General features: G+C 37.2%; 1 protein-coding gene across 4 annotated transcripts in view; it reads right to left on the reverse strand.

Annotated features, from left to right (window-relative positions):
• Positions 1–9841: 9841 nt before the first annotated feature.
• FAM91A1 (family with sequence similarity 91 member A1) overlaps positions 9842–25949 on the reverse strand; it is a 52759-nt gene continuing 36651 nt past the window's right edge. For 3 of the 4 annotated variants that reach the window (XM_060195410.1, XM_060195406.1, XM_007520795.3), the window contains 6 exons: positions 25683–25755; positions 23925–24074; positions 21808–21912; positions 21035–21158; positions 15497–15566; positions 9842–12841 (listed from right to left, as the gene is read on the reverse strand). In XM_060195410.1, coding sequence (XP_060051393.1) covers positions 12656–12841; positions 15497–15566; positions 21035–21158; positions 21808–21912; positions 23925–24074; positions 25683–25755 — 708 coding nt within the window. In that variant the 3' untranslated portion in view covers positions 9842–12655. Of the gene's footprint in view, positions 12842–15496; positions 15567–21034; positions 21159–21807; positions 21913–23924; positions 24075–25682; positions 25756–25949 lie in introns of those variants that run through there. The other variant, XR_009550864.1, reaches the window with a different exon arrangement.

Here is a 25949-nt window from a genome sequence, read left to right on the forward strand (position 1 = left end):
AAAAAATGGGTTGAAATATGTGGAAGAATGAAACTGAACCACTATATTTCACCAAACACAAAAGTAAATTCCAAGTAGATCAAGGACTTGGATGTTAGACCAAAAACTATCAGATATCTAGAGGAAAATATTGGCAGAACTCTTTTCCACATCAATTTTAAAGACATCTTGCAATGAAATGAATCCAGTTACAAAGAAGACTAAGGCAAGTATAAACCTATGGGACTATATCAAATTAAAGAGCTTCTGCACATGAAAAGAAACCATTTCCCAAACCAAGAGACCCCTCACAGAATGGGAGAAGATCTTTACATGCCATACATCAGTCAAGAGTTTATTCACCAAAATACATAGTTTGCCAAACTCAACAAGAAAACAAATGACCCCATCCAAAAATGGGGAGAGAACATGGACAGAATATTCACCACAGAAGAGATCCAAAAAACTGAGAAACACATGAAAAAATGCTCCAAGTCTTTGATTGTCAGAGAAATGCAAATAAAGACAACAATGAGATACCACTTCACTCCTGTGAGAATGTCATACATCAGAAAAGGTAGCAGCAACAAATGTTGGAGAGGTTGTGGAGACAAAGGAACCCTCCTGCACTGCTGGTGGGAATGTAAATTGGTCCAGCCTCTGTGGAGAACAGTCTGGAGAACTCTCTGAAGGCTAAAAATGGACCTACCCTATGATCCTGCAATTCCTCTCCTGGGGATATATCCTAAGGATCCTAACACTCCTATCCAAACAGATCTGTGTACACATATGTTCTTAGCATCACAATTTGTAATAGCCAAAATCTGGAAGCAACCCAGGTGTCCAACAACAGATGAGTGGCTGAGCAAGTTGTGGTATATATACACAATGGAATACTACTCAGCTATCAAATATGGTGATGTCACCGTTTTCAGCTCATCTTGGATGGAGCTTGAAAAAATTATGTTAAGTGATATCAGTCAGAAATAGAAGGATGAATATGGGATGATCTCACTCTCAGGCAGAAGTTGAGAAAGATCAGAAAGAAAACACAAGTAGAACCTGAACTGGAATTGGCATATCGCATCAATGTAAAAGACTCTGGGGTGGGTAGGTGGGTGGGGGAGAGAATACAGGTCCAAAAAGGATGACAGAGGACCTAGTGGGGGATGTATTGTTATCTGGAAACTAGGAAATGTTATGCATGTACAAACTATTGTGTTTATTCTCAAATGTAAAACATTAATTCCCTAATAGATTTAAAAAATTTAAAGTTTAATACCAATTTAGATTTAAAGAGATAATTTCTATCTTCAAAATGACCTAGGATTAATGTAGCCTTACCTCCAAATTTATGATCACATTCAAATATCTAATTATCTTTTTTGCTAATACTTATATGCTGAACATTTGTGATGTCTTACACAAAGCTGTGTACTTTGAATCTGTATCCATTAATCTTTGGAAAAAATAAATGATATATGCGTTATTATCTCTATTTTATATACACATATATACCACTCTGGATTGTTGAGGTTAAGTAACCAACTCAGGGCTCAGGGGATTTGGTAATGGAGTTAGAACCAAGATTGACTTTTCTCCTAAAATAAAATTCCTAAACATGAATTCCACCCTCAGAAAGCCTAGACTTTTAAATCAGGTATCCAGTGAAGTTTTTCTTATACTCTTGCATGTTTTTTATTCAAAAGTTTGCCCCAGTAGGGAAAGAGAGACAGGCTGGCAGTATGGCTCGACCTGCCAACGCCCATGTTCAGTGGGGAAGCAATTACAGAAGCCAGACCTTCCACCTTCTGTAGCCCATAATGACCCTGGATCCATACTCCCAGAGGGTCAAAGAATAGGAAAGCTATCAGAGGAGGGGATGGGATACAGAGTTCTGGTGGTGGGAATTATACCCCTCTTATCCTATGGTCTTGTCAGTGTTTCCATTTTATAGATAAATACATTAAAAAAAAAAATAGGTGAAAGACATAAAAAAAAAGCTTCAGTCATGACCTAGCTGGGGACAGATATTAATACTGCAACATGGACACCCACATAGTTATACATTAAAGTGTTTTTACACAGAGAAAAATATTTCTGCCTTTTCGCAAATAAAACAAAAGAGCTAATAGTTAAGTTCCTGTTGTATGCCAGGTGTGCTCTTTCAACATGACACCATTTAACTCTGAGACAGAACATGTGACGTTAGAGACCCATGGCAACAGCAGGCTGGGTTTGGTGGTCACACAGCTCCATCGGGGCAGGCAGCGGCTGTGTCACTGTGGGCAACATCTTGGCCTACTCTGACATCCACTTTCTCTTTGTGGAGTTGAGAATATGACCCGCCCACCCCAACCCCCACTCTGGAGTAGTGTGTTTAGAAGGATTCTAATGACTGGACATCATGCTTAGAGTGGTGAAAGGGATAGGGGACAGGTGGATGAGGAGAGTGTTTTGTTCTTTCTTCATTTTCCCTTCCATCACTCTAGGGTATTGAGCAAGACCCTCTCTGTTAGAAAGGACTGAGACCTATTTCAAAGGCTTAAGTCAAAATGAGGCTTCATTGGATGCTGCTGGTACTTTGGAGAACTGAAGAGAAAATCCAGTGGCCTCAGCAAGAAGTGGTGACCAAAAATACTTTCCAGGGAGCAAAATTTCCCTCTCCTTCTCTCCCCACCCCTCCATTTTCCATCTTTGTTCCACTAGACTTTATACTCATGCTCTGAACCTCAGGTGGTCACGCTGGTAGCCCCTCCCTCTGGTATAGCCCCAGGACACCCACATGCCCTCTGTGTTGTCCAGGTTCTCTCTCCTCCACCTACTACATGTAGCTCTCCTGGCCACTCCACTGGACACTGAGCATGTTTCTGCCATTTAGTAGTGGGAGCACCCTCATCCTCACTGGGGCCATCCAGGTCTTTTTCTGCGTAGTGGCTGCAGCTCCTCTCCCCTACTCTAGCTATTGCTTCCAGTCTGTTGCCAGTTTCAGGATTGAGATGACTGCTCCTTCCTTGCACAAGTAGCACTGAGCAGAGCAGTTGTGTATCACACGCTTCTTTATGACATTGTATAAGTTTGGCATCATCTATCACCAGCACTATCCAGTTCTACAAGTCCCAGGAGCAACTAGAATAAAGAAGTTGGTAGGCAGATAGGCAGGTGGCCTCACTCATATGTGAAGCATATTGAAAGATGTAAATTGAAAGGTAAATTGAAAGATGTGACTTGCAAAATAATAATAATGTTAAATAAAAGGATGAAATCATCTCTAAGATTTTTGATAACTATGGTGGTCATTACTGGGGGCAAGGGATAGGGGTTCAGAGAACTCTAGTGATGGGTGCAGGGTGGGGTGTGGAACTATGCATTGGTAGTCTTACAATCTTGTAAACCATTATTAGATCACTAGTAAAAGAGAAAACATGAAAATAAAAAATAGAAGCTGGTAGGACTCACTGGATCAGGCCCCACAGATTCCCTATTGAAGGCCCCCCACGTATCCCACCCAACCCGCATTGCCTTTCCTGGCCATGTTTCAGGGACTGAGATAATCAAACACTGCAGCCTTAGCAAGCAGGGCTCAGACACTGGCTATCTAAGGTCATTGAGACGTGAGGCCAAGCTCTCCTGGTGCACACCCTGCCCCACACACCGAGCGCTTTTTTTTTTTTTTTTCACTTAGCCAAACAAAAAGATGAGATTTTATTTTCAGACATATCTTACCTTAGGTGGGACTGAAGGGGGTAAGTGAAATAAGTCGAAAGAACTCATATGTGTGACTTAAGAAATGAACTAAGGAATTTTTGGCCAAATGGCAACAGACTAGCATATTCTGTTTTCTTTCACCATGATCACCATCACAAAACTTTTAACATACATGAAAAAGTGATCATAGAAATGAGCTTGGAGCTCAGATAAACAACAACAATCTCATAACGCAGGCAGTGAGGATATACTTTAACAATAAAGACAAAGATTCCCTAGCTGCTTGTTCCCACAACACCTGTACAGGCACCCACTGCCTTTTGAGTGCAAATTCCTCCAGTTTGAGTTAAAAGCCGGATTGTTTCATTCGCTTCCAGCAACGCCTTAAAAAGGAAAGTTGGACTCTATGTAATCCGGAGCAGAGGAGTTAAATCAGATACAGAAATTATAAGTTAATGTTCCCACAAATACTTAATAAAGGCTACTTCCTGCATACTGTCCTAGAAGTTGGAAATTCAGAGATTGACAAAAGCCTCATGGTGCTTGTTTACGTTTTAATGGAGAAGACAGACAGTAATTGTGAACAAGGACACAACCAACCCCGTGCTGGGGGTGACAAGAAGTGCAGGAGGGGCCACACGTAGGCTGGTTGTTGGTAAAGTCTTAGTTCTCTGCTTCTGTCAGAACAAAGTGCCTCACACTGGATAACATAAAACCACAAAGATGTATTCTAAGTCACAGTCCACCTGGCACATGGCTGTATGGGAGGAGACCACTGCATGAACAAAGGAGGGAGTTGCAGGGTTCTGGGCCCACTTCAAGCACTGACACCCAAATACGTTTAACTAACTTCCTGAGAGGGTTTCTGTCCTACCCTGCACTCCTAGCATGAGACATTTCCCCCCGGAGATTTTCTTCAATGCTAAGTGATAAGTATTCTCAAAATATTTTTCCATGGGAACTAAACCAGCCAGTTAACAAGACTACTGGAAACAGGCTAAGCAGCAGTAGAAATAAGTTCCACTTATTAGTGTTTTAAAAAATTATAAGATTTCAGGAACACAAGTTCATAACCATCTGTTTACTCTTAAAATATCATTTACATGTTTGTCTTTTCAAATGTAATTATTTGAAATTATTATTATTATTGGATTCCTTTACAGAGCTCTACTAGTATCAGGTCTTACCCCATCCTTTTAACTAATATCTCCAGGTATCCGTCTAGCTCTTTTCATTTTTCTTCTCATGTAAAACTCGCTTTGCACTTTTGTATATTATAGTTGACCAATTTTGTAGAAACCTTTTTCTAATTTTCTCTAAATGTTGGAGATTGTTGCTATTATTCTTGTAATACAGTATCTTGCCTCAGAGGAGAGAATTTCAAGCAAATCATTCCTAGCAAGAGGAGTAAATAATAAAAGAGTGTCATCTAGTGGAAGAGCAAAGATTGCACAGAGAAGCCCAAACTACTCAAACTGTTCAGTCTCAGAGGATTATACATAAACATGCACACCTTGCCAATACTCCAGAAAAATGGATGGTGGCTTTTTAAACACCAGTAATAAATACAGTGTGAGATAAAGTCAAAGAAACTTACAATTATGCAACTGTGCCCCTTTGGTATTCAAAAGACAAGAGGAATTATTGACAGGAGAACTTCTACTTGGCAATCTTGCTGGGATTAGTGGAGAGCCTGCCTAGAGAATGAATATCACTGCTTTGTTTCTGCCTTATGAGCAAATACACAAACAGGAAACATTTTAAATGTTAAGACTTGACATTTGAAAGAAGTCCTTTTTTTCCCCCTACACACACTTGGATTTAAAAAAAAAAGTGCATGCTTGATTATTTAGACCAAAGAATTAATCTCTTCAAGATTTACTCAGGACTGAAGAAAATGAGCAAGTCATTAGTGAGGTTTACTTTAAATAAGTACTACTCTCATTCTGCTATCACTATAGCTGGACTACTGAAGTTTCCCATCTTTTGATCTTTTTTTTTATTTTCCCTTTTGTTGCTTTTTTATTGTTGTTGTAGTTGTTATTGATGTCGTCATTGTTAGATAGGACAGATAGAAATGGGGGGGGAGACAGAGGGGGAAAGACAGACACCTGCAGACCTGCTTTACCACCTGTGAAGCGACTCCCCTGCAGGTGAGGAGCTGGGTCCCTGTGCTTCACGCCACGTGCGCTTAACCCGGTACACTACCGCCCGACTCCCATCTCATCTTTTTATCTTTCAAGGCAACTTGACTACAACTATGATAAGCCAAATGAGATCGTTTTTCACAAACATTAAATGTATATTTTGGGGCAATTTTTAAAAAATCTGACATGGAAAAATAAATCCTAACTGGGCAATGTTGAAGAGGAAAATTATAAAGACCAAGCTTTGGATAGAACATGGTTCCAAACTGTTTCAGTGCTCATGCATTTCACTATATTTGTGTGCTTGTGTCTATGTAGTAAGTGGGGAAAACACTTTAAAGAAATAAACCAAAATTCACCTAGTGTTTATTTCTGAAAAGTCAACTTGTAGGCAACTTTTTCCTCATGCTTTTCCTATATTTTTCAACTTGCCGTGCTGAATGAGAATTGTTCCCTAATCAAGAAAAAATATAACTTAAAAAAGCTTTCCAAAGTAAAGTACAAAATGTTATTGGTTATGTAGGTCATGGCTGACAGAAGTTTCTCTCTGTATGTCCCTATTTGCTATAATGGATTAATCTTGGTTAAAGTTTTCCGAACTTTTTGGTCTCAACTTCTTTACAAAATTATTGAAGACATTAAGGAACTTTTATATGGTAACTGAGAGTGAATTTCACTGCATGAAGAAAAGATTGTCCTTTTAAGAAGTAGTGTTGTTTCAACCATATGTCCACACAGAGAAACTTCACATGCATGTCACACTATTAAAATTAGTTCTAAATGGATTAAAAGACCTTAAAATTATAAACACAAAATATAACTTTTAGAAGAATAAAGGAAAATTTGTCTGACCTTGGATTTGGAGGTTGGGCTTTTAGATAACAACATTAAAAGCACAATCCATTTTTAAAAATCTAATAAACAAGATTTTATCAAAATTTAAAGCACCAGTAAAGAGGGTAGAAGACAAGCCAGATCAGAAAACATTTGCAAAACACACATATGACAGTTTGAATTCAGCATATCAGACCTTGTAAAACTCAAAAATAGGGATCAGGTGGTGGCGCACCTGGTTAAGTAAACACATTACAATGCTCTATAACCCAGGTTCAAGCCACTGTCCCCACCTGAACGGGAAAGCTTCACAAGCGGTGAAACAGCGCTCTGTCTTCCTATCGCCCCCTTCACTCTTAATTTCTGGTTATCTCTATCCAATAAATAAATAAAGATAACTAAACAACAAAAACAAAACCATTTCTTAAATGTGGACAACATGTCTGAAAGACACTTCATCAAAGGATACGCTAATAGGAATAAAACACTTTTCACTGGGGAATGAATGTTCACAAGAAGGCACTGTGATGGGAACTCCACTACTGGTGGGCATGTAAAATAGCAGCCAATTAGGAATGATATTTTGGTAGTTTCTTATTAAATACACATTTATCAGGTGATTCAGCAATCCCGCTTAGAGGTATAATTCATATTAAAATATACACTAGCATTTCATGAAAATTGGACCTGGATACATCCATACAATAAAGTACCAACAATAGAAAGAAATGTTACCAATTCACAGTTCATGGATGAATTTCAATATATATTGTGGGGCCAGGTGGTGGTGCAGCTGGTTGAGTACTCATGTTATACTACTCAAGGTTCAAGGCCTTGGTCCCCACATGCAGGGAGAAAGCTTTGCAAGTGGTAAAGCAGTATTACAGGTGTCTTGTCTCTATCCTTCTATCTCACCTTTCCCTATTTCTGGCTGTCTGTATCCTATAAATAAAGATAATCATAAATAAATAGTCAAATAATTTGATTATAGCAATAACTATTACCTTCTTAAACCCTAAAACAGCAGGAACCTCCCGCTTCCTCTATAAAGCCCAAATTTCCCCCAGTCCTGAACCTTTAGGGTGGGGCTCACTTTCCTGCATGCTTCTCTCAATTCATACCAACTGATGCTGCATCTGCTGATCCCAGCCTATTCAATGCAACAAGGACCACCTCGGCATGCTTCACTTTGGAATGTGTCCAGAGACATCAGGCATGGAATGTCAACCCTTCAGCCTCATTACTAGGGTAAGACTTTTCCTTTCTCATAGGACTCCTTAATTCCATTTCGGGTGGGCCACTAAATCTAGATATAGACCAGGTCCCATGAGATAGGGCATATGTACACATGTATTCATAAATTAGGGCAAAATATATATCTGAAAGCAAAAGTGCTTAATAGTCTGCAGTGAGTCAATAAATGAAGCAAGCAAATAGAAAGACCTAAAAAGACACCTTAAAGTACCTAGTGAAATAGTTTCTACTTAGACCTAGATACTCTCCTCACCTACTTCCTATTACACTTCCCTCAGTCACTCCAAAGATAACCTTACCAAAGTAAGGACTACAGAAGCTGAATAAGGGCAAGAGACTAGCATATTTTAACAATAACTTTTCAGTCACTATCAGGCCACCCCATCAGCTGGGGCCCTAGTTGATGAGTCCTGGGATTCCCACACAGACATGATGAGCCTAGACCTCTAACAGATCCCTCTCCATAGTCACTGGACATCTCCAAAAGGAGTAACATAATGGACCTCTTTGTGGCCCCCCAGAGGGCCTTGCCCCTCAATGTGGATCAACAATGGTAGAAAATGTTCCATCCTCTGAAGGGGGGGTTGGATAACAAACTCCTATCTACTACTCCTATCTACTACCTGAATAAGATGAGTCCCGAAATTGGTGCAACTTGGAATGTTCCTACTCATGACCACAAAATGCAAGTTTGGACCTAAAGGGTCTTTTTCAGCCACCAGTTTCCAGATGCTACCAAGACGCCAACCGGACTTCCCTGGACAGACAACCCCACCAATGCATCCCCCACTTCCCCAGAGCCCCACTCCACTAGGGAAAGAGAGAGACAGGCTGGGAGTATGGAAAGACCTGTCAACACTCATGTTCATCAGGGAAACAATTACAGAAGCCAGACCTTCCACCTTCTGCATCCCACAATGACCCTGGGTCCATACTCCCAGAGGGTTAAAGAATAGGAAAGCTATCAGGGGAGGGGATGAGATACGGAGCTCTGGTGGTGGGAATTGTACACCTCTTATCCTATGGTCTTGTCAGTGTTTCCATTTTATAAATAAATACATTAAAAATAAATAAATAAATATATTTTGCTATACAAGAGGCCAGGTTCAAAAGAGTATCAATTGTACACTTTAGTATCCGTAAGACATCCTGAGAAAAGCAAATCTATAGGAATAAAAATACAGGAATGAGGTGGAAGACTAGACACAAAAGAGAGTTTCTGAGACAGGCTGTGCTTTTGTTAAGATTATTGCATAAAAAAAAAGTCAACTGGAATACCAACTGACCTCAGATGAAGCCGAAGTAAGACAAGTAAAACTGTTTATACATTTGACATAACTGCAATGAAGGGATTGAGGAATAGAGGATCTGAGCTACATTACTCTGGAAAATGATGTTTTCAATGGATACCTTAAGTTCAAAGATTAGATATAATTTTAACTATAGCTAGGTCTAGATATAATGGTATAGAAGTGTGCCTATACAGTGTATGTATCTACATCCCTTAGGTCTCTTCACTGAAAAGGCACAGAAGCACTAGTAGGAAACACACACAGTACCTATATAATGATTTAAAAATACTATTACTCTCCAATAAAAGCAGCCATTCTCTTATTCTCACTCTCCTTCTCTCAAATTAAATAAATAAATAAATAAACAAACAAGATGGAGGTGAGGGGTATAAAAGCAACCCTCAAAGAGCTTTTAATTGTCAAACTAAAACAATTTGCACAACAATATAATAGGAGTACTGATTTTTAACTGAAAGTATAGTCATGATCCCATAATACTAGGCTGTTGGAAAAGCCATGATGTATGTCTCCATGTTTTTTAAAGCAACCCTGTGTCATCACTTTTCCAATAACCCAATAATATAAATTATCAGGTAAGAAATGTAAATATGTTATTTAAAAAAAAAAAAAGTACTGAAAAGCCACAGCACTGAAAACATAGCTGTATTCAAAACTAAGAAAGGGACTTAGAGATTATACACATTTTTGAGGTAACTTGATCAATACCACAGTTTATTTGTAAACATATTATATATGTCAACATCAATTGACATCACTTTATACATCTCATTGTATATTATGAATATACCAGAAAACAATCCACTGTAGTCAGTTACAGTTTTGGTACTTTAAAATATTTAAATACAAACTGTATTTGAAACACTGAACATAAAAGAGAAACATAAATGACAGATAAAACTGAAAACATCAAGGAAACCGTATTACTCAAAACAAACAAATATAAATCATTCAATTACATACTTAAAAAGAATGATAACAGAAAAAAATCAGATGATCAAATGTATTTTAATGCATTTCTCTAGATCCACTTTGAGAGGTGTAATCATTCCCTATTAAATTTTTTAAATTTTATGTACTTTTTAATATATGCTTTCTCTTGGCTTCTAAAGAATATTAACCATGGGTTTAAGCTGGTGGATACATTCAAGGGTGGATGGTGTTGGTGGACCAAAGCCAAGTGAAATTATTCTAAACATTTCTGATAGAAATTCTTACATAAATCTTCTTTGGCAAACACGCCCTATAGTTTAAATTTACTTTTATTCTTTTTGTTGAAATGAATGAATGTTTGTATAAAATTTTAAAGGACAGAACTTTATATGAGTTAACATAGAAGTGAAACAAAGCCAAATTCATAAAGCAAAGCACAAAAGCACCTCTCACATTCAGCTAACAGTTCTAAAGAAGCAGATTACTCCTCCTTAAACTATGAGAGGTCTTCAGCTGTGGAAAAAAGAAAAATCTTCTCCTATTCATAAGAGATATCAGAATTGACCGAATGTTAGGTCAATACTTTCCTTAAAATTCATCATTAGGTTCTATTTCTTCCTCCATTATCTCTCAAAGGAAATAATAGCAGCAAATCACTCCCATATTTTAAGTTTTAAATTCAACAACCACTGGGTTCACTGCCAGCAACTAAAAATATTCGACTCTTTATTAGTGTATATGTCACTACAGTAAGTTTAAACTGTTAATACAGAAGAAAGTAACAATTGATCCAAGTAAAGGTAAAATGAAGGAGCCTTGATCAAATAAAATAGTGTCAACTTTTGGTTGGAAAACTGTAAGTTACATACATACCTAACAGCACTAGGAATGTACAATAACAATAATTGGGGAAAATTAATGATTTATAGTCATATAAGAAATTATTTTAATATTATAATGTTTTTTTTCATTTTATAAACAAACATTTATAACATATACTTGGTTTCTACCTCATAAAAGACAAAATAGAAAACTAAATGTCATTCCAATTACCTCAAACACAGCACTGAATGCGCCACAGGTAACACTGAATGTTCCCAAACATTCGATTCTGTAGACAAGCCATAGGACTGAATGCATGGTTATGCTGTTTTAACAAGTATGTTAAATACACAAATACCAGTTCTATAAGTAACAAAACTTGTCAGCAAAAATGCTTAGGTTATATAACCTAACCCGATGTTCTAATATTTTAAGTGTTTTTAGATATGTTGTTTGGCCAGTTAGTTTGGTTACACTTTTAACTAGCAAACCATCATCCTATGAGAACTAAACTATAACATTGCACAAACTTCCCAAGGAAGGTAACTTGAAAAAAATCTAAGAAGTGATTCCAATTATTCTAGTTAACATCTGGGATACTAAAAGAATCAATGACTCAAGAAATACTTGAAATTATTCATGTTTTCATTATCATTTTCTCAGAAACTATATATAAATTCTAAGGTCCAGATCACCTAAGAAGTATGTTTTCAAAGTAGGTTTACACTCAAATGTTTTGATCAGAAAACATAGTCTTGATGCCTATAATATTTATAATCTAAAATCACAAACCTTGGTTTGGAAACATCAAATTCAATTTCCTAATGTACTGGTAAAGCTACTAAACAAAAGGATAAAATAAAATAGTAAAACAAAATCAGGTTGAAACATGCAGTAAACAGCTACAAGAGTAGAAAATAAATTCTATTTTTCCAAACAATGAAACAAACAAAAAAACTGAAAATACAAAGCCCCAAATGAATGCCAACAGAGATTTACATACAAAGGTTGTGTAAGAACAAAATGTTTTCCAAAGCTTGTCATGAGATGTCAATGTAGGTCTGAGCTAAGATCTATTAAATCAAGGCTAAGCTATACATAACTATGGGATTTATTCCATACATATCTTCAACAAGTGTCAGCTCATATACATAGTTTATAGATATCCACACTTAATGCCCCATCATGGTATCTTTCAATACTGGATATTTATTATTTCATAGTTTTGTTACGTTAAGTACCAAGAAGCCTTTTCAGAGGAAGAGTGCCACCTCTTCCCATGATCCCATAGAGTAGGTAACAAAATATAAAATTAAACAAGATTTATGTTTGATAAACTAACATATAAAATTACCATTGCAATATTCTTAGTGACTGCTTAAAACGTTAACAGTCATCATAAAGCCTATAAAGTATATCCTCCATTTATAAAAGAAACACAGATTGTCTCAAGGTAAAAAATACAGTGCAGGCTGCTAAAAAGCTCTTTGTTATATCAGGAACTGCTGTGATGAGGAGAACTTCAGAAAACACACTCCCCAAACTTTTAACATTAGTTAAGCATGAATTGCACTATAATAGCACGATGCTTTTTAGAGGCTAGCACTATAAAGCTAATGTTAAAAAGAAAAAAAGGCAGAAAGTGTGAGCAACAAAGGTGTGACCAGATTATTGCAAATGAAGATTGGCAATAAGAAGTGAAGAGGGTGATCGTCCACTCCATTCCGACAAAACTCCATCTTTAAATATTAAGTTCTTTGCAGGAAGAGGAACCCCCGTATCAGCAGAGGAGGACTGGGAAAGAAAACTTGAAAAGCTGGTTTCTGTGTGAAAATCCAGTGTTGAAGCACCTTCCTGAAAGACAAGAGAGATTCTATATTCAGCACTTCACTATAGCTAATGAGAAATATAGACCCTCATTACCTGAGAAGCATTTATGAACTGAGAGTACTACAGGAAATACAAAGATCAACGCCACAAACCCAAAACCCCATGACAGGTACTAATAAAGGGAAAAAAAAAAAAAAGACAAATCAGACTGTGGTGTTTTGACACAAGTAGTAACAACAGGCTATAAGGCCATGCTGTCAAAAACAAGTCAACTCTTAAAAAACCTAGAACAAAAACAAAAAACTAAAAAACAGCCTCACATAACCTAAGTACAAAGAAGGATTCATCAGTTCATCCACCTGTAGGGCTCAGATTCCCATGTTAAACACAGAATTCTCCCTATAATTTCAGCTTATACACAACCTTCTTTGCATCTGTTCTCTGACACTTCACCATACATTCTACTTGACATGTTCATAACTCGAGATTTCTCCCACCTATTTTATCCCTAGCCCCCACTACTCCATTCAAGCTAGGCAAGAAATGAGAAAAAAAATCTTAATTCTTTCCTTCCCCATCAGACTGTCATCACAATCTGTCAATCTACCTATAATATGTATTCCAAACTAGTTCACCTACTGTACTTGCTATAGCAGTAACCTTAGTTACCTAGTGATCCTAAGCAGCTAAGTACTTATGAAAATTAAATGAAAATGTTAGAAATCCTACATCTACTTATATATTATCCTCACATATTTTTATTTTGTGTGTGTTTTGTTAATTTACTGGTATAACAGTATATATGTGTAATCAATAAATACCTTTTAAGAATACACATAAATTTGTTGCTTAGATACCAACACCTACCATTAAGTTATTTGAAATATCAGCACTGATATTCTGTTTGCCCCTTTGGAAGTTAGTCTCTAAACAGTAACTGGTCTTTTAAGTCATTCAGAAACAATGTCACTCCTTATTAACAGTCCTTAACAGCCCCTCTTTGCATTCACCATGAATCATAAACACTTTAGTGTATTCAAGAAGGTTTGGTGCTCTTCATCATTCCTTTCACAAAGCTTCTGCCACAACAGCCTACTTGTTTTCTTGAATATACATCAAAGATACAGAACTGCACATACTAACTCTGCTTGAAATACTTTTATCTTTGGGTTTTTGTTTTGTTTTTTTCCACAAGAGCACTGCTCAGCTACGGCTCATGGTGGTGCAGGAAAGGGTACCTGGGACCTTGGAGCTTCAGGCAAGACAGTCTATTTTGCATAACCATTATGCTGTCTCCCCAAGCCAATTACTCTCTTATCCTTTAAATTTCAGCTATTGAAATTAGAGCTACCTTCAAAGTACTTATTGGAGTCTGTACTTACTTATATATTTTCAATTTATTTGCTATACAATGTAACCTCCATTAGTGTCTTTGACATCATTGCTTGCTTGCCACTCAGAAAGGGGTCTGACAAGGAGTAGAAGCAAGTTATTAATGAAACAAAAACCCAAATGATTGATTTTTTAATGTTGAGCCAGAGATTCTGAAAGAAAATTCTATTTTAAAAGTTTATCTTAAATTATATTTAAAATATTTTTCTTCTGGTCAAGAAGGATGTAGAGTAGATAAAGTGGATCCTTATGCATGAGGTCCACAGTTCATGCCCTGGCAGTTCACACAGCCTCCCTCCCTCTCCTCTTTCTCATTCAAGTCTGGCCACCACTACAGTAAAGGAAACGTCAGTGCTGTGATTTCATCCCTACCCCCCTCAACACCCCTGTTTGAAAAATAAATAAATTAAAAAATTTTTATTTTATTTTTTATTTTTTTTGCCTACAGGGTTATTGCTGGGGCTCAGTGCCTGCACTATGAATCCACTGCCCTGGAGGCCATTTCTCCCATTTTGTTGCCTTTGTTGTTATTATTGATGTTGTTGTTGGATAGGACAGAGAGAAATGGAGAGAGGAGAGGATGACAGAGAGGGAGAGAGAAAGACAGACACCTGCAGACCTGCTTCACCACCTGTGAAGCAACACCCATGCAGGTGGGAAGTTGGGGGCTCAAACTGGGATTCTTGAGCCGGTCCTTGAGCTTGGCGCCATTTGTGCTTAACCCGCTGCACTACCGCCTGGCCCCCAGTAAATCCTTTTATTAAAGATTTTTTTTTTCATTAGGGCTGGGAAGACAGTCCAATGATAAGTATAGGCCTTGCAAGCCTGCAATGCCAGGTTCATTCCTGAACACTACATATGCCAGACTGAGTGGTGCTCCTCAGCTCTGAACCGATCTCTCTTCCTCTTTCAAATAGATATTTTAAATAAAGTATTCTTTCTTTCCTTGTGAAGAAGAAAAAATATGTTACACACTAGTTTTCACACCATCCACCTATATCTCTAAAGTCAATAAATAAGCGTACCAGCCCCCAAGAATCAGCATCTTACACTGGACATGGCCTGTAGCAGATGCTTCACACACCTTACTGAATGAAGACGGGCCAGGAAAAAAGACTCCATGCTGTAGAACCTGTAATCATTTGCAAAACAACTCCCCAAATCTGTGTCACTTCCTTGCTATTGTGGAAATTTTAAAAAAGGAAAAATAAAAGACCAAGTCTGGGAATATGTAGCCTATTATAGAACTCTATGTAAACACCATTTGTGATTTTTCATTTTTGTTACCTGGAATGAGTGAACAAAATTAAGCACTTGAAGAGACAGTTTTCTACTGGAATGTAAGAGGTCTTGAAGGCTGAAAGAAAAAAGGGGGAGTTATTAAAAAAATTAAAATAAAACAAAATAATGACAAGAAATACTTCAAAAGAGTTTGATTTTAGCAATTTAAAAGCAAAACACATTTATATTTGTATTCATATACTGACTAGTCACAAGGAACTGGAAGTAATTACACTTAGAGGTATAAGGAAGTAAAAGACAATTACCAAATGGCTTCACTCATGTGTGGAATACAGAACTTGCCAAAAGGAAAAAAGAAATGAGTATAGGTATTAACTGTTTCCTGAAGGTTTTGTAGAATTCGTTTGTAAAGCCATCTGGTCCTGGACTTTTGTTTCTGGGAAGATTTTTTTTTTTAATTTTAATTTTTTAATTTTTTATTTAAGAAAGGATTAATGAACAAAACCATAGGGTAGGAGGGGTACAACTCCACACAATTCCCACCACCCAATCTCCATAACCCACCCCCGCCCCTGATAGCTTTCCCATTCTCTATCTGGGAAGATTTTTTTAAAAATTTACTTATTTATTATTTATTTCCCCCTTTTGTTGCCCTTGTTTTATTGCTGTAGTTATTATTGTTGTTGTTATTGATGTTCTCATTGTGGATAGGACAGAGAGAAATGGAAGGTTCCCGGAAGAGGGCGGACTGAGAAGCTGCTAGTGGCTTGAGCTCCGACCACATCGACTGGAAACGGTAGGATTTTCTGCCTTTAGTAGGCCAGTCAATAAAGGGTCCTAGCGGTGACACCAAGGAGGTGACTATAACTTAATTTGGGTTAAAAAAATAGAGTAAAAAGAAAGGGAAAAAATTTTTTTCTTTTAAATTATTATTCCCAAAGCGCACCCCTTCCTCCTCCCCCACCCCATAACCAGCCCCTGGGGACCAGCTCCTAGCAGGCTCCCCTGCTGAGCTTCTTTCTTTACCAAGATTCTTGTCCCACCAGGGGGTGTCATTCATTCTAAGTCTATTCCCTTCTGAAACCTTTGGCCTTTTTTCTTTCTAAGTAACCAACCAGCTGCCTCTGCTCAGGGGGCCCGAGGCAATCTGGAGCCATCCAAGCCTAAGACAGGACAAGTTATTCACTCTGTTCTATTTTATTATTAATACAAGATAAACACGTACCCCTTTCCCCCTCTCCTTCAGGTTGACCAGAATTAACTCTTAGTGTATTTTCAATCGCTAGGGGACTGGGTGTCTTATTCACTGCTAAAATGACTTGTCTCACTTTTCCTACCACCCCTACCCATCCTCCACTCCCCCCCGCATAGCTAATTAAATAATAAATAAATAAATAAATAACTCTTTCCATTCACTGCTCTTTTTATTACTGTTCTTTTTCTTATCTTTTTCTTTTTTCTCCTTTTTCTGATTCTTGTCATCCTTTTTTCCTTAATCCTCCAGCTTTCTGAATTCACTGATACACGTTTGGGAATTATTTTGGGGAAGAAATCTGACTCAAAGTGGACTCTCTCTGCATGTATCTCTGCTCAACTTCCATTTCTCCTTTAGCTACCCCTAGAATATACAGTGGATAGAGATTTGCATAACTGTCTATTCCTGCTTTTCTTGTCTAGTCCTGAGGGTTTTGTTTTTTTTTCCTCTTAACAATCAGCTGCCTCTGCTCGGAAGGCTTGGGGCAATCTGGGACAGGGTTTCTTACCCTGCTCTATTTTATTATTAATATTATATAAAGGCATATATCTCCCCCCCCTTTAGGTTGACCAGAATTAACTCTTAAGGTATCTTTCATTGCTAGGGTAGTGGGCATCTTATCTATTGTGAGAGAAACTTGTCTCCTTACTCCTACCTCCTCTACAGACTCTCCCCTTCTTCCTCCTCCTAATTAAAATAAAATAAAAAATAAAGTAACCAATTAAAAAAACTTTCACTGCTCTTTAATTACAGCTCTTTTTCTTATCTTTTCTCTCGTTTCTTTTTTTTTTTTTTTATCTTGTCATACACTTCCTTCTTCTTTGCCTAACTGAATCTGTGAATTATTTTGGGGAAGAAATCTGACTCAGAGTGGACTCTCTATGTGTGTATCTCTGCTCTACTTCCCTTTCTCCTCTTGTTACCCCTAGAATACACAGTGGATAGTAGATTTGCATAACTGTCTAGTCTTGCTATCCCTTCTTTCTTTTCTCTTTATTCTTCACTTGGACTTGGTTGCTATTTTTTCATGGACTGGAGAAATTGTTTGGCTAACTGGTAGTGAATAAACTGCTTTAATCCTTGCTTCAAAAGTTGCTATTGTAGTTCCTGAGGTTGGTGATTGCATTTGTCATAAAGGTATTTAGTACAGTATTGCTTATACTCAAAACACAACAACTGAGGAACAACAGAACATAAAAATAAGAAACACATAAATCAAAAAAATGGGTATATCAAAAACAAATAAAACTGCTACTCCAATGAATGAAGACAAGAGCCCAGAAGAAACTACAAATCAGCCAGAAGTAACCATAGATAAGAAAAGTATGCAAGCAATAATAAACTTATTAATCAGAGAAATGAAAACAACATTGGAGGAAAGGAATGGCAGTATTAGGGAAACAACAGTTGAGACCCCCAAGGAAAATACTGATTATCTTGAGGCAATTAGAGAATTGAAAGCTGAAATAGCTGAACTGAAGAAAGAAGATGAGGGAATTGAAAGCAGACTAACAGAAGCAGAAAACAGAATTAGTCAGACAGAGGATGAGTCAGAGAAAACTAAGAAAGAGGTGAAGGACAGAGAGAAATGGAGAGATGGGGAAGTGAGAGGGAGAGAAAGACAGACACCTGCAGACCTGCTTCACCACCTGTGAAGGGACTCCCCTTCAGATGGGGAGCCGGGGGCTTGAACCCAGATCCTTATAACTGATTCTTGCACTTTACACACATGTGCTTAACCTGCTGCATTACTGCCCGACTCCGAGGAAGATTCTTAATAGCTGTTTCAATTTCTTTGTGATTGATGCATTTAGGTTCTGTAGTTCTTCCTAGTTCAGTTTTAGAAGGATATATGTTTCTAGGAATTCTCCCATTTCTTTTAGATTCTCTAGCTTGGTGGCATATCGTTGTTCATAGAAGCTTCTCATGATTTTTTGGATTTCTGTGGTATCTGTTGTGATAGCTCCTCTGTCATTTACAATTCTATTTATTTGAGTCTCTCCTCTCTCTCTCTCCTCTTTTAGTGAATCTGGCTAAGGGTTTGTCAATCTTGTTTAATTTTTCAAAGAACCAACATTTGGCTTCACTGATCTTTTGTATGATTCTCTTATTTTCGATATTGTTTAAATGGAGCTGGGAAAACTAGGTTGAAACATGCAGAAGAATGAAACTGAGCCATTTTATCTCAGCAGAAACAAAAGGAAACTACAAATGGATCAAGGATCTGGATTTTAGACCGGAAACTATCAAATACTTAGAGGAAAACATTGGTGGAATACTTTCCCACCTAAACCTCAAGGACATCTTTGATGATACAAACCCAACTGCAAGGAAAACTAAAACAAAAACATATCCGTGGGAGTACATCAAATTGAAAAACTTCTGCACAGCCAAAGAAACTATCACACAAACAAAGAGACCCCTCACAGAATAGGAGAAGATCTTCACATGCCATATATCAGACAAGAGACCAAAATAAATAAAAAGCTCAACAGCAACAAAAAAGCAAATGACCCCATTCAAAAATGGGCAGTGGATATGAATAGAATATTCACTACACTCGGAAGCTAAGCAGGGTCAGGCCTGGATAGTACTTGGATGGGAGAAAATTCACTACAGAAGATATCCAAAAGGCTAACAAACACATGAAAAACTGCTGCAGAGGCCGGGTGGGTGGTGGTGCGCCTGGTTGAATACACTTGTTACAATGGGTAAGGGCCCAGGTTTGAGCCACCAGTCCCCACCTGCAGGGGGAATGCTTTGTGAGTGGTGAAGCAAGGCTGCAGGTGTCTCTCTGTCTCTGTCTCTCTCCCTCTCTATCTCCCACTACCCACTTGATTTCTAGCTGTTTCTATCCAATAAATAAATAAATTTTAAAAAATTATAAAAAGAAAAATGCTCCAACCACTGATTGTCAGATAAATGCAAATAAAGACAACATCAAAATACCACCTCACCCCTGTGAAAATGGCATACATCAAAAACAACAGCAGCAACAAATGCTGGAGAGGTTGTGGGGACAAAGGTACTCTGCTGCACTGCTGGTGCAGCAGACTGTAAATTGGCCAAACCTCTGTGAAGAAAAGTCTGGAGAACCCTCACAAGACTAGAGATGGACCTTCCATATGACCCAGTATTCCTCTCCTAGGATAAGCCCAAAGAACTCCATAGCAACCAACTAAAAAGATGTGTACTCCAATGTTCATAACAGCACAATTCGTAATAGCTAATACCTAGGAGCAACCTAGGTGGCCAACAACAGATGAATGGCTGAGAAAGTGGTATATGTACACAATGGAATACTATACAGCTATGAAGAACAATAAACCCACCTTCTCTGACCTATCAAGGAACTAAAAGGAATTATGTTAAGTGAGATAAGTCAGAAGACAAAGACGAGTATGGGATGATCCCACTCATAAACAGAAATTGAGAAAGAGAACTGAAAGGGAAACTCAAAGCAGGATCTGAGTGTGGAGTAGGGCACCAAAGTAAAAATCTCTGGGTGGAGTGTGAGAGTAGAAATTCAGCTTCACTGGGTAGGAGGGGATGACAACGATGACGAAAACGCACAATCCTTTGGTGGTGGGAATGGTGTTTATGTTATGTTATGTACACTCCTATTAACTTGTAGTCTCATAAATAACTATTTAATAATATGAGAAGGGAAAAATTGATTGAATGTCTCAAACTTTTTAATGCACAGGCTGACTATACGTTCCTTCAATCTAAGCACTTAAGACTACAAATTGGTAACCAGACTGAATTTTAACAGCGGGCTCAAATTGTTAATACATTTCTAACAATGACTTCTTCTTTGAAGCCACTCCCAATGGACAACAACATGAGATAGACTTGCATGGCATCTCTAGTGAGTATAAATAGTCACTTAAGAAAATGTGGGAAGTGAGTAAATTTTTTAAATTCAGTCACAATTTCACCAAGGGACAATCACTGTTAGCCTAACTTGAGAGACAGAGAGGTGTGTGTGTTAAGAGTCAGAGAATTGCACAGGAAAATTTTGTATCTTCACATATTTTTAAAAGCCTTGTGAATATGCCCATTTCACTACCATAATCTCACCAAATGTGGACACTAAACATTGGTCACAACATTCACCTATAGTATTCTGCATACATGTAACTGCTGGGCTACTGGTTTCATTTTAAAGCAAAACCTTTGATTTAACAATCTTTGTTCAATTAACAAATATACAAAAGGCAATTTCTATGGTTATGTGCGGTACAAAAAAAGTAAGACAGAAAAACTCTTACTGAGAAAGTAAAAGTCTAACAGGTAAAATGATGATAATAAGTATAAATCCTCACCTCTCTTTTCTGCAAAGGCCATGAGTAGCAATTTTTCTACAAACTTTCCGGTTTAATTCAGAACTAAATAGTGGAATTCCAAAGCACAGCTCAAGTGGAACCCAGTCTGCTTCTGCTGTGGCTACTATAAAAAAAGTTATAAACATATTAATCACACATATATATATTTAAATATGATTGACGAGGGGTTCTTAACTGAGGTCTGTGGATTCTCACAATTCCTCCAACCCTATTGATATTCACCAATAAGCTTAGCAGGGAAGGAGAATCAGAAGCCACTGAATCTCTGAAGAAGGAAAAAAATGTGCATGTTTCTGGGGACAAGGTATCTGGCTCTCAAATACCATGTGGTGGTACACCTGGTGAGCACATATGCTATAATGGGCAAGGGCCTGAGTTTAAGCCTCCCGTCCTCACCTGTAGGGGAAACCCACATGAGTGTTAAAGAAATGCTGCTCTCTCTATATATCTCTCCCCCTCCCAAACTTCTGTCTCTACCCCAAAATCAATAAATTCAATTTAAAAAACAAAATAAAAACATAAAATATTTTAAAGTATTGTATTTACAAGATATTAGAATGAATCTAAATATGTACATAAGAAAAATGAAACTGAAGTCATAATCCTCAGATATTTTTATAAAACTTAACTATAAATAAATGAAGTTTTCTAGAAAATACTTACTGAAAGCTCCACTGTGGGTATTAAGAGCAGACAAATGTTTTCCCAGAAAAAAATGGTCCAAAATTGCAAATAATTTTAAAAAACCATACCAGAGTTTTGCTTTGTTGCTGTATCAACAGACGCTTCCTCAATGACCATTTCAAATGACTCTGTACTCCCATTTCCATCTGATGCAGAGGCCAAACCAGGTTCTCCTAAGTGAAGGAGAGATGGCAAACTTAGGATTCTAGTAGTCGGCATAAGATGTTAATAAAGCAGTTCCTAACATAAGAAATTTCAGGCAACATAAATGGTAATGGAAGGGGGGAGTAGTCTTTAGTCTAAGATGATGGTTCTGCAATGGGACATGTGGAGACACACTTGACATACATGAAAAGGCGATAAGGAGGTTACTGCTGTCTAAGGATGCCAAACATATTGCAATGCCCAGGACAGCCTCTACATAAAAACTATCCAATCAATATATAAACCATGCAGAATCTGTGAAGCCTTGGTCCAAGGAACTAAGGATACAAAGGTTACTTATATCATTAGTGAAATAATTTCTTTTTCTACGGAAATATAAATGGTGATTATGGCCTGGGATAGCCTGGGCTAGTTTAACTGAGCTAAGATGTGCCTACTGCTCTATGACAGCATCTGCAACTCAAGTAGACACCTTTAAGTCTTTTTTTTTTTCTTCATTTATTTATTCCCTTTTGTTGCCCTTGTCTTGTTGTAGTTATTATTGGTGTTGTTGTTGTTGGATAGGACAGAGAGAAATCGAGAGAGGAAGGGAAGACAGAGAGGGGGATAGAAAGACAGACACCTGCAGACCTGCTTCACTGCTTGGACTCCCCTGCAGGTGCGGAGCCGGGGCTCGAACCGGGATCCTTACGCTCGAACTGGGATCCTTACACTCGAACTGGGATCCTTACGCTCGAACTGGGATCCTTATGCCGGTCCTTGTGCTTTGTGCCACGTGTACTTAATCCCCTGCGCTACCACCCGACTTCCCCTTTAAGTCTGTTTTAACACTGCAGCATGAGCTGATACACTTGCCTGTCTCTCTTGTTAAAGTCACATGCTTTGGAATAAAATCAGTCTCACTAATTTAAATGCCCCTACCATTTAAGCATGGTATACTTATTGTATTCTATAAAAGTTTCTAAAATAACTAAAACATTATAGCTATAATAGAAATACTTTTGAAATAAATGGCTAACCTGTTTCCCTTTTCTCTGCAAAGTGCTTCCATGATATTTGGTGGTCAACTGTTGAAAGTTACTCTACTGCTCTGGCTAAACGTAAATGGACCAGAAGATACCTAACTCAAAGGAAGCCAATTAAATGCACTGGCTGGTGAGCAATCTATCTAATTGTCTCAGGATTTCAAACTAAATGTCTCAGGGTATTTAGTAAACCAATGATACACATTCCAATTAAAAGATTTCTTAGAGTTATAGACCAGAGTTGGTACCACAGCAACCAAAACAATGAGCAAGCACAACAAAGTATGCTAGAGAAGAAACTATCAGTAAGCATGAGAAAACTGTAGGAAATGAATTTTAAATTAGAAATAAAACGATATCTAAGGAAAATTAGCCAAGAATAGTCTCGGGACAGAAAGAAAAAGAATGATGGTAGAAATGGTAAGCAGGAAACAGTCACAATACTAAGTATCAAGAACCAGACAAGGTGGTAGTTATAGAGAATTAAAAAAATAAAAGGAAAAAATGGATATGAGAGATGTTTCTTAAGACTAATTCAAAGAACTTGGGAACAAATAAGGTAGAGTGGGAAGGAGAGGGAGAGACAATGATGTTTTTTGGCCTAGGCAAAAAAGACAGTGGTGCTGTTAACAGGAAAAAAAAAAAAGTTAAAAGGGAAAACAATTCTATTTGAAAATCTCAAAAGAGACTAAAATTTTAAAACGATCACCCCATAAAGGACTCAACTCAAAGCTTATCGACATAGGTATGACAACAAATGTCAAAAACTCAATAACTTCTCTGTATTCTAACCCCAGGTCAACATTTTTTAAATTATACACTTAGTGTCTCCAGCTGAACAACTAAAATTTGCCCAAATGCTATCTCAGAACATTTTCTCATTTGTCAGTAAAAAAAAATTATTACATAACTGAACATCCCCACAGAGATCTCCTTGCTTTCTAACTATTAGAAAGAGTTAAAATAAGTATCAATGATCTTAATTCAAGGCCAACCTCTCTCATCAGAAGCATCACTGAGTTTTCTGTTCACAAGCTGGCTAGAAGCATTCAACATGGTGACATATCCACAAAAATGTTGTAAGTCCACTTTGCTCCTTAATATTTGCAATGCTTTATGAACAGCCATATTGACTCGAGTAAACTCTAAGAACAAAGAGTTGACATCACACTGTAAGTACTTTATAATACATCAAAATCTTAAATATAAATATCTTTTATTAAACAGTTCTAAGAGCTACTTTTATGCTTAACAAGATTGTTACAATGTAGAAGTATCTTCAAATATAAAGAGATACTGCACACACAGATGTACTGCCTTCAGAAGGCTGTGCTGTATTAAAATGACTTATTTGCTAAATAAGCAAACTGAGACAGTCACTGGCAAGTTCTCTAGGCTTTACCTTGCAGTTTCTATTCTGCCTCCAATGCTTACTTTCCGCAAAGTAAGACCTTCCTTCTATTAAATATCCATATTTTTTAAAAATGTAAAAGTAAAATTATTCTTACCGAAACAAAAGCTAACAAAAAGCAAATGAATTGTTCACATATTAGCTCAAGTTCTTACAAGCATATGAACTTAGAGAAAGTTGTCCTACACCTAAATATGAAGACTATTTTCTTACAATTCACATAACAATCTCCTAAGTCATCTATTAATTTGTTCTTTAGAATTTATAGATTTTAAGATGTTCCATCCACAGTTCAAAAATATAGTTTCCATAAAATATATAAAGTATCAGAGGATGAAACAGCAAAATCTAGTTGAAGAGAAGTGATTAGTTTTGATGAGGGGCTATTTATTGGAAAATTCTCTTCAAATTTTGAATATATTTATTTACTATACCCAAAACAGAGCACCATAATTTCAGACAAGAGGCTTGTGTAGTCTAGTTATGTGAAAAGTAAAACTATTATGAAGATCTTGTTCCTTAGCCCTATTTGGGGGGGGGGGGCACAATGGTAATTACCATTTTAGAAAAACTATGTCTCTGCAGAGCAGGAAATGTGTTACATATAAATATAATTTTAACCAGGCACTTTTGTTTTGAATAAATATAATTTCATAATATTCAACAGAGAAAGGGCATTAGAAAAAAAAATAAATTTGCCTTAACAGAAATTTTCAGACTATTTTAAAAAGCAACATTAAACAGGCCTTAACTAGCAAGATTTCCACTCCCCTTTTAGTTCTTTCCACTCAAATCCTTTCTGAAACTGCAAAAATAAAATTTAGTATTAAAAACAAATGCTGAAACAGGAAATCCATGCAAGTGCTCTGTAAACTACACAAAGCAGTACACAAATGTTCATGAGCTTCCTTTTCTTAATTGCCTACCAAAAAAATCACTGCAGTTGGGGGATAGGGGGAGGAGCATGAAGAGAAGTCCCTCAATCTCCAAATATAGTAAGCATAAAAAGAAACCAGAGGCTAGAAGCACAGAACAAGTCTATTCTTTAATTTAGGTAGATACCTATGTATTCTCTCTCTCTGAAACAGGCAAAACTTCTTAAAGCCTTTAAAGATCACTAAGTAAGTCTTATTCAACTATTTGTTTAAAGGAAAAGGCATTTGACAAAAAAATCATCTATCTTTAAAAGCAGAATGGTTAAAACCCTAGAAACTAAAGTCTTTAACAATTCAGTTTCTGTTACATTTTCTGCCAAGCTACTGACAAATATTGATGATAAATAAGTTATGGGTATTAAATGGATAAAATTTTATCAAACAGATAAAGTTCAAAAATAAAATACCTCCTTGTAGTTCTGTTTCATCAAATGGAAATGGTATGTGAACAGTTTCTCCTATCCCATGCAAACCATGTCCCTAAGCATAACAAAACACAAGTTGAAAAATATATGAGAAGCCTATATTTCTGATAATCGAACAATGTGTAAGATTGCATCATGTGGTGGTATACTCCACATTAATACACCATCAAAATGCTTTCAACAATTCTCTATTTTGTGCAGCAGGCAAAAACAGTCTTAAGTATATATTAGTCTACATGAGTCTCAGAG

This window comes from Erinaceus europaeus, chromosome 1, assembly GCF_950295315.1.
Source record: "Erinaceus europaeus chromosome 1, mEriEur2.1, whole genome shotgun sequence".
Taxonomy (NCBI): Eukaryota; Metazoa; Chordata; class Mammalia; order Eulipotyphla; family Erinaceidae; genus Erinaceus; species Erinaceus europaeus.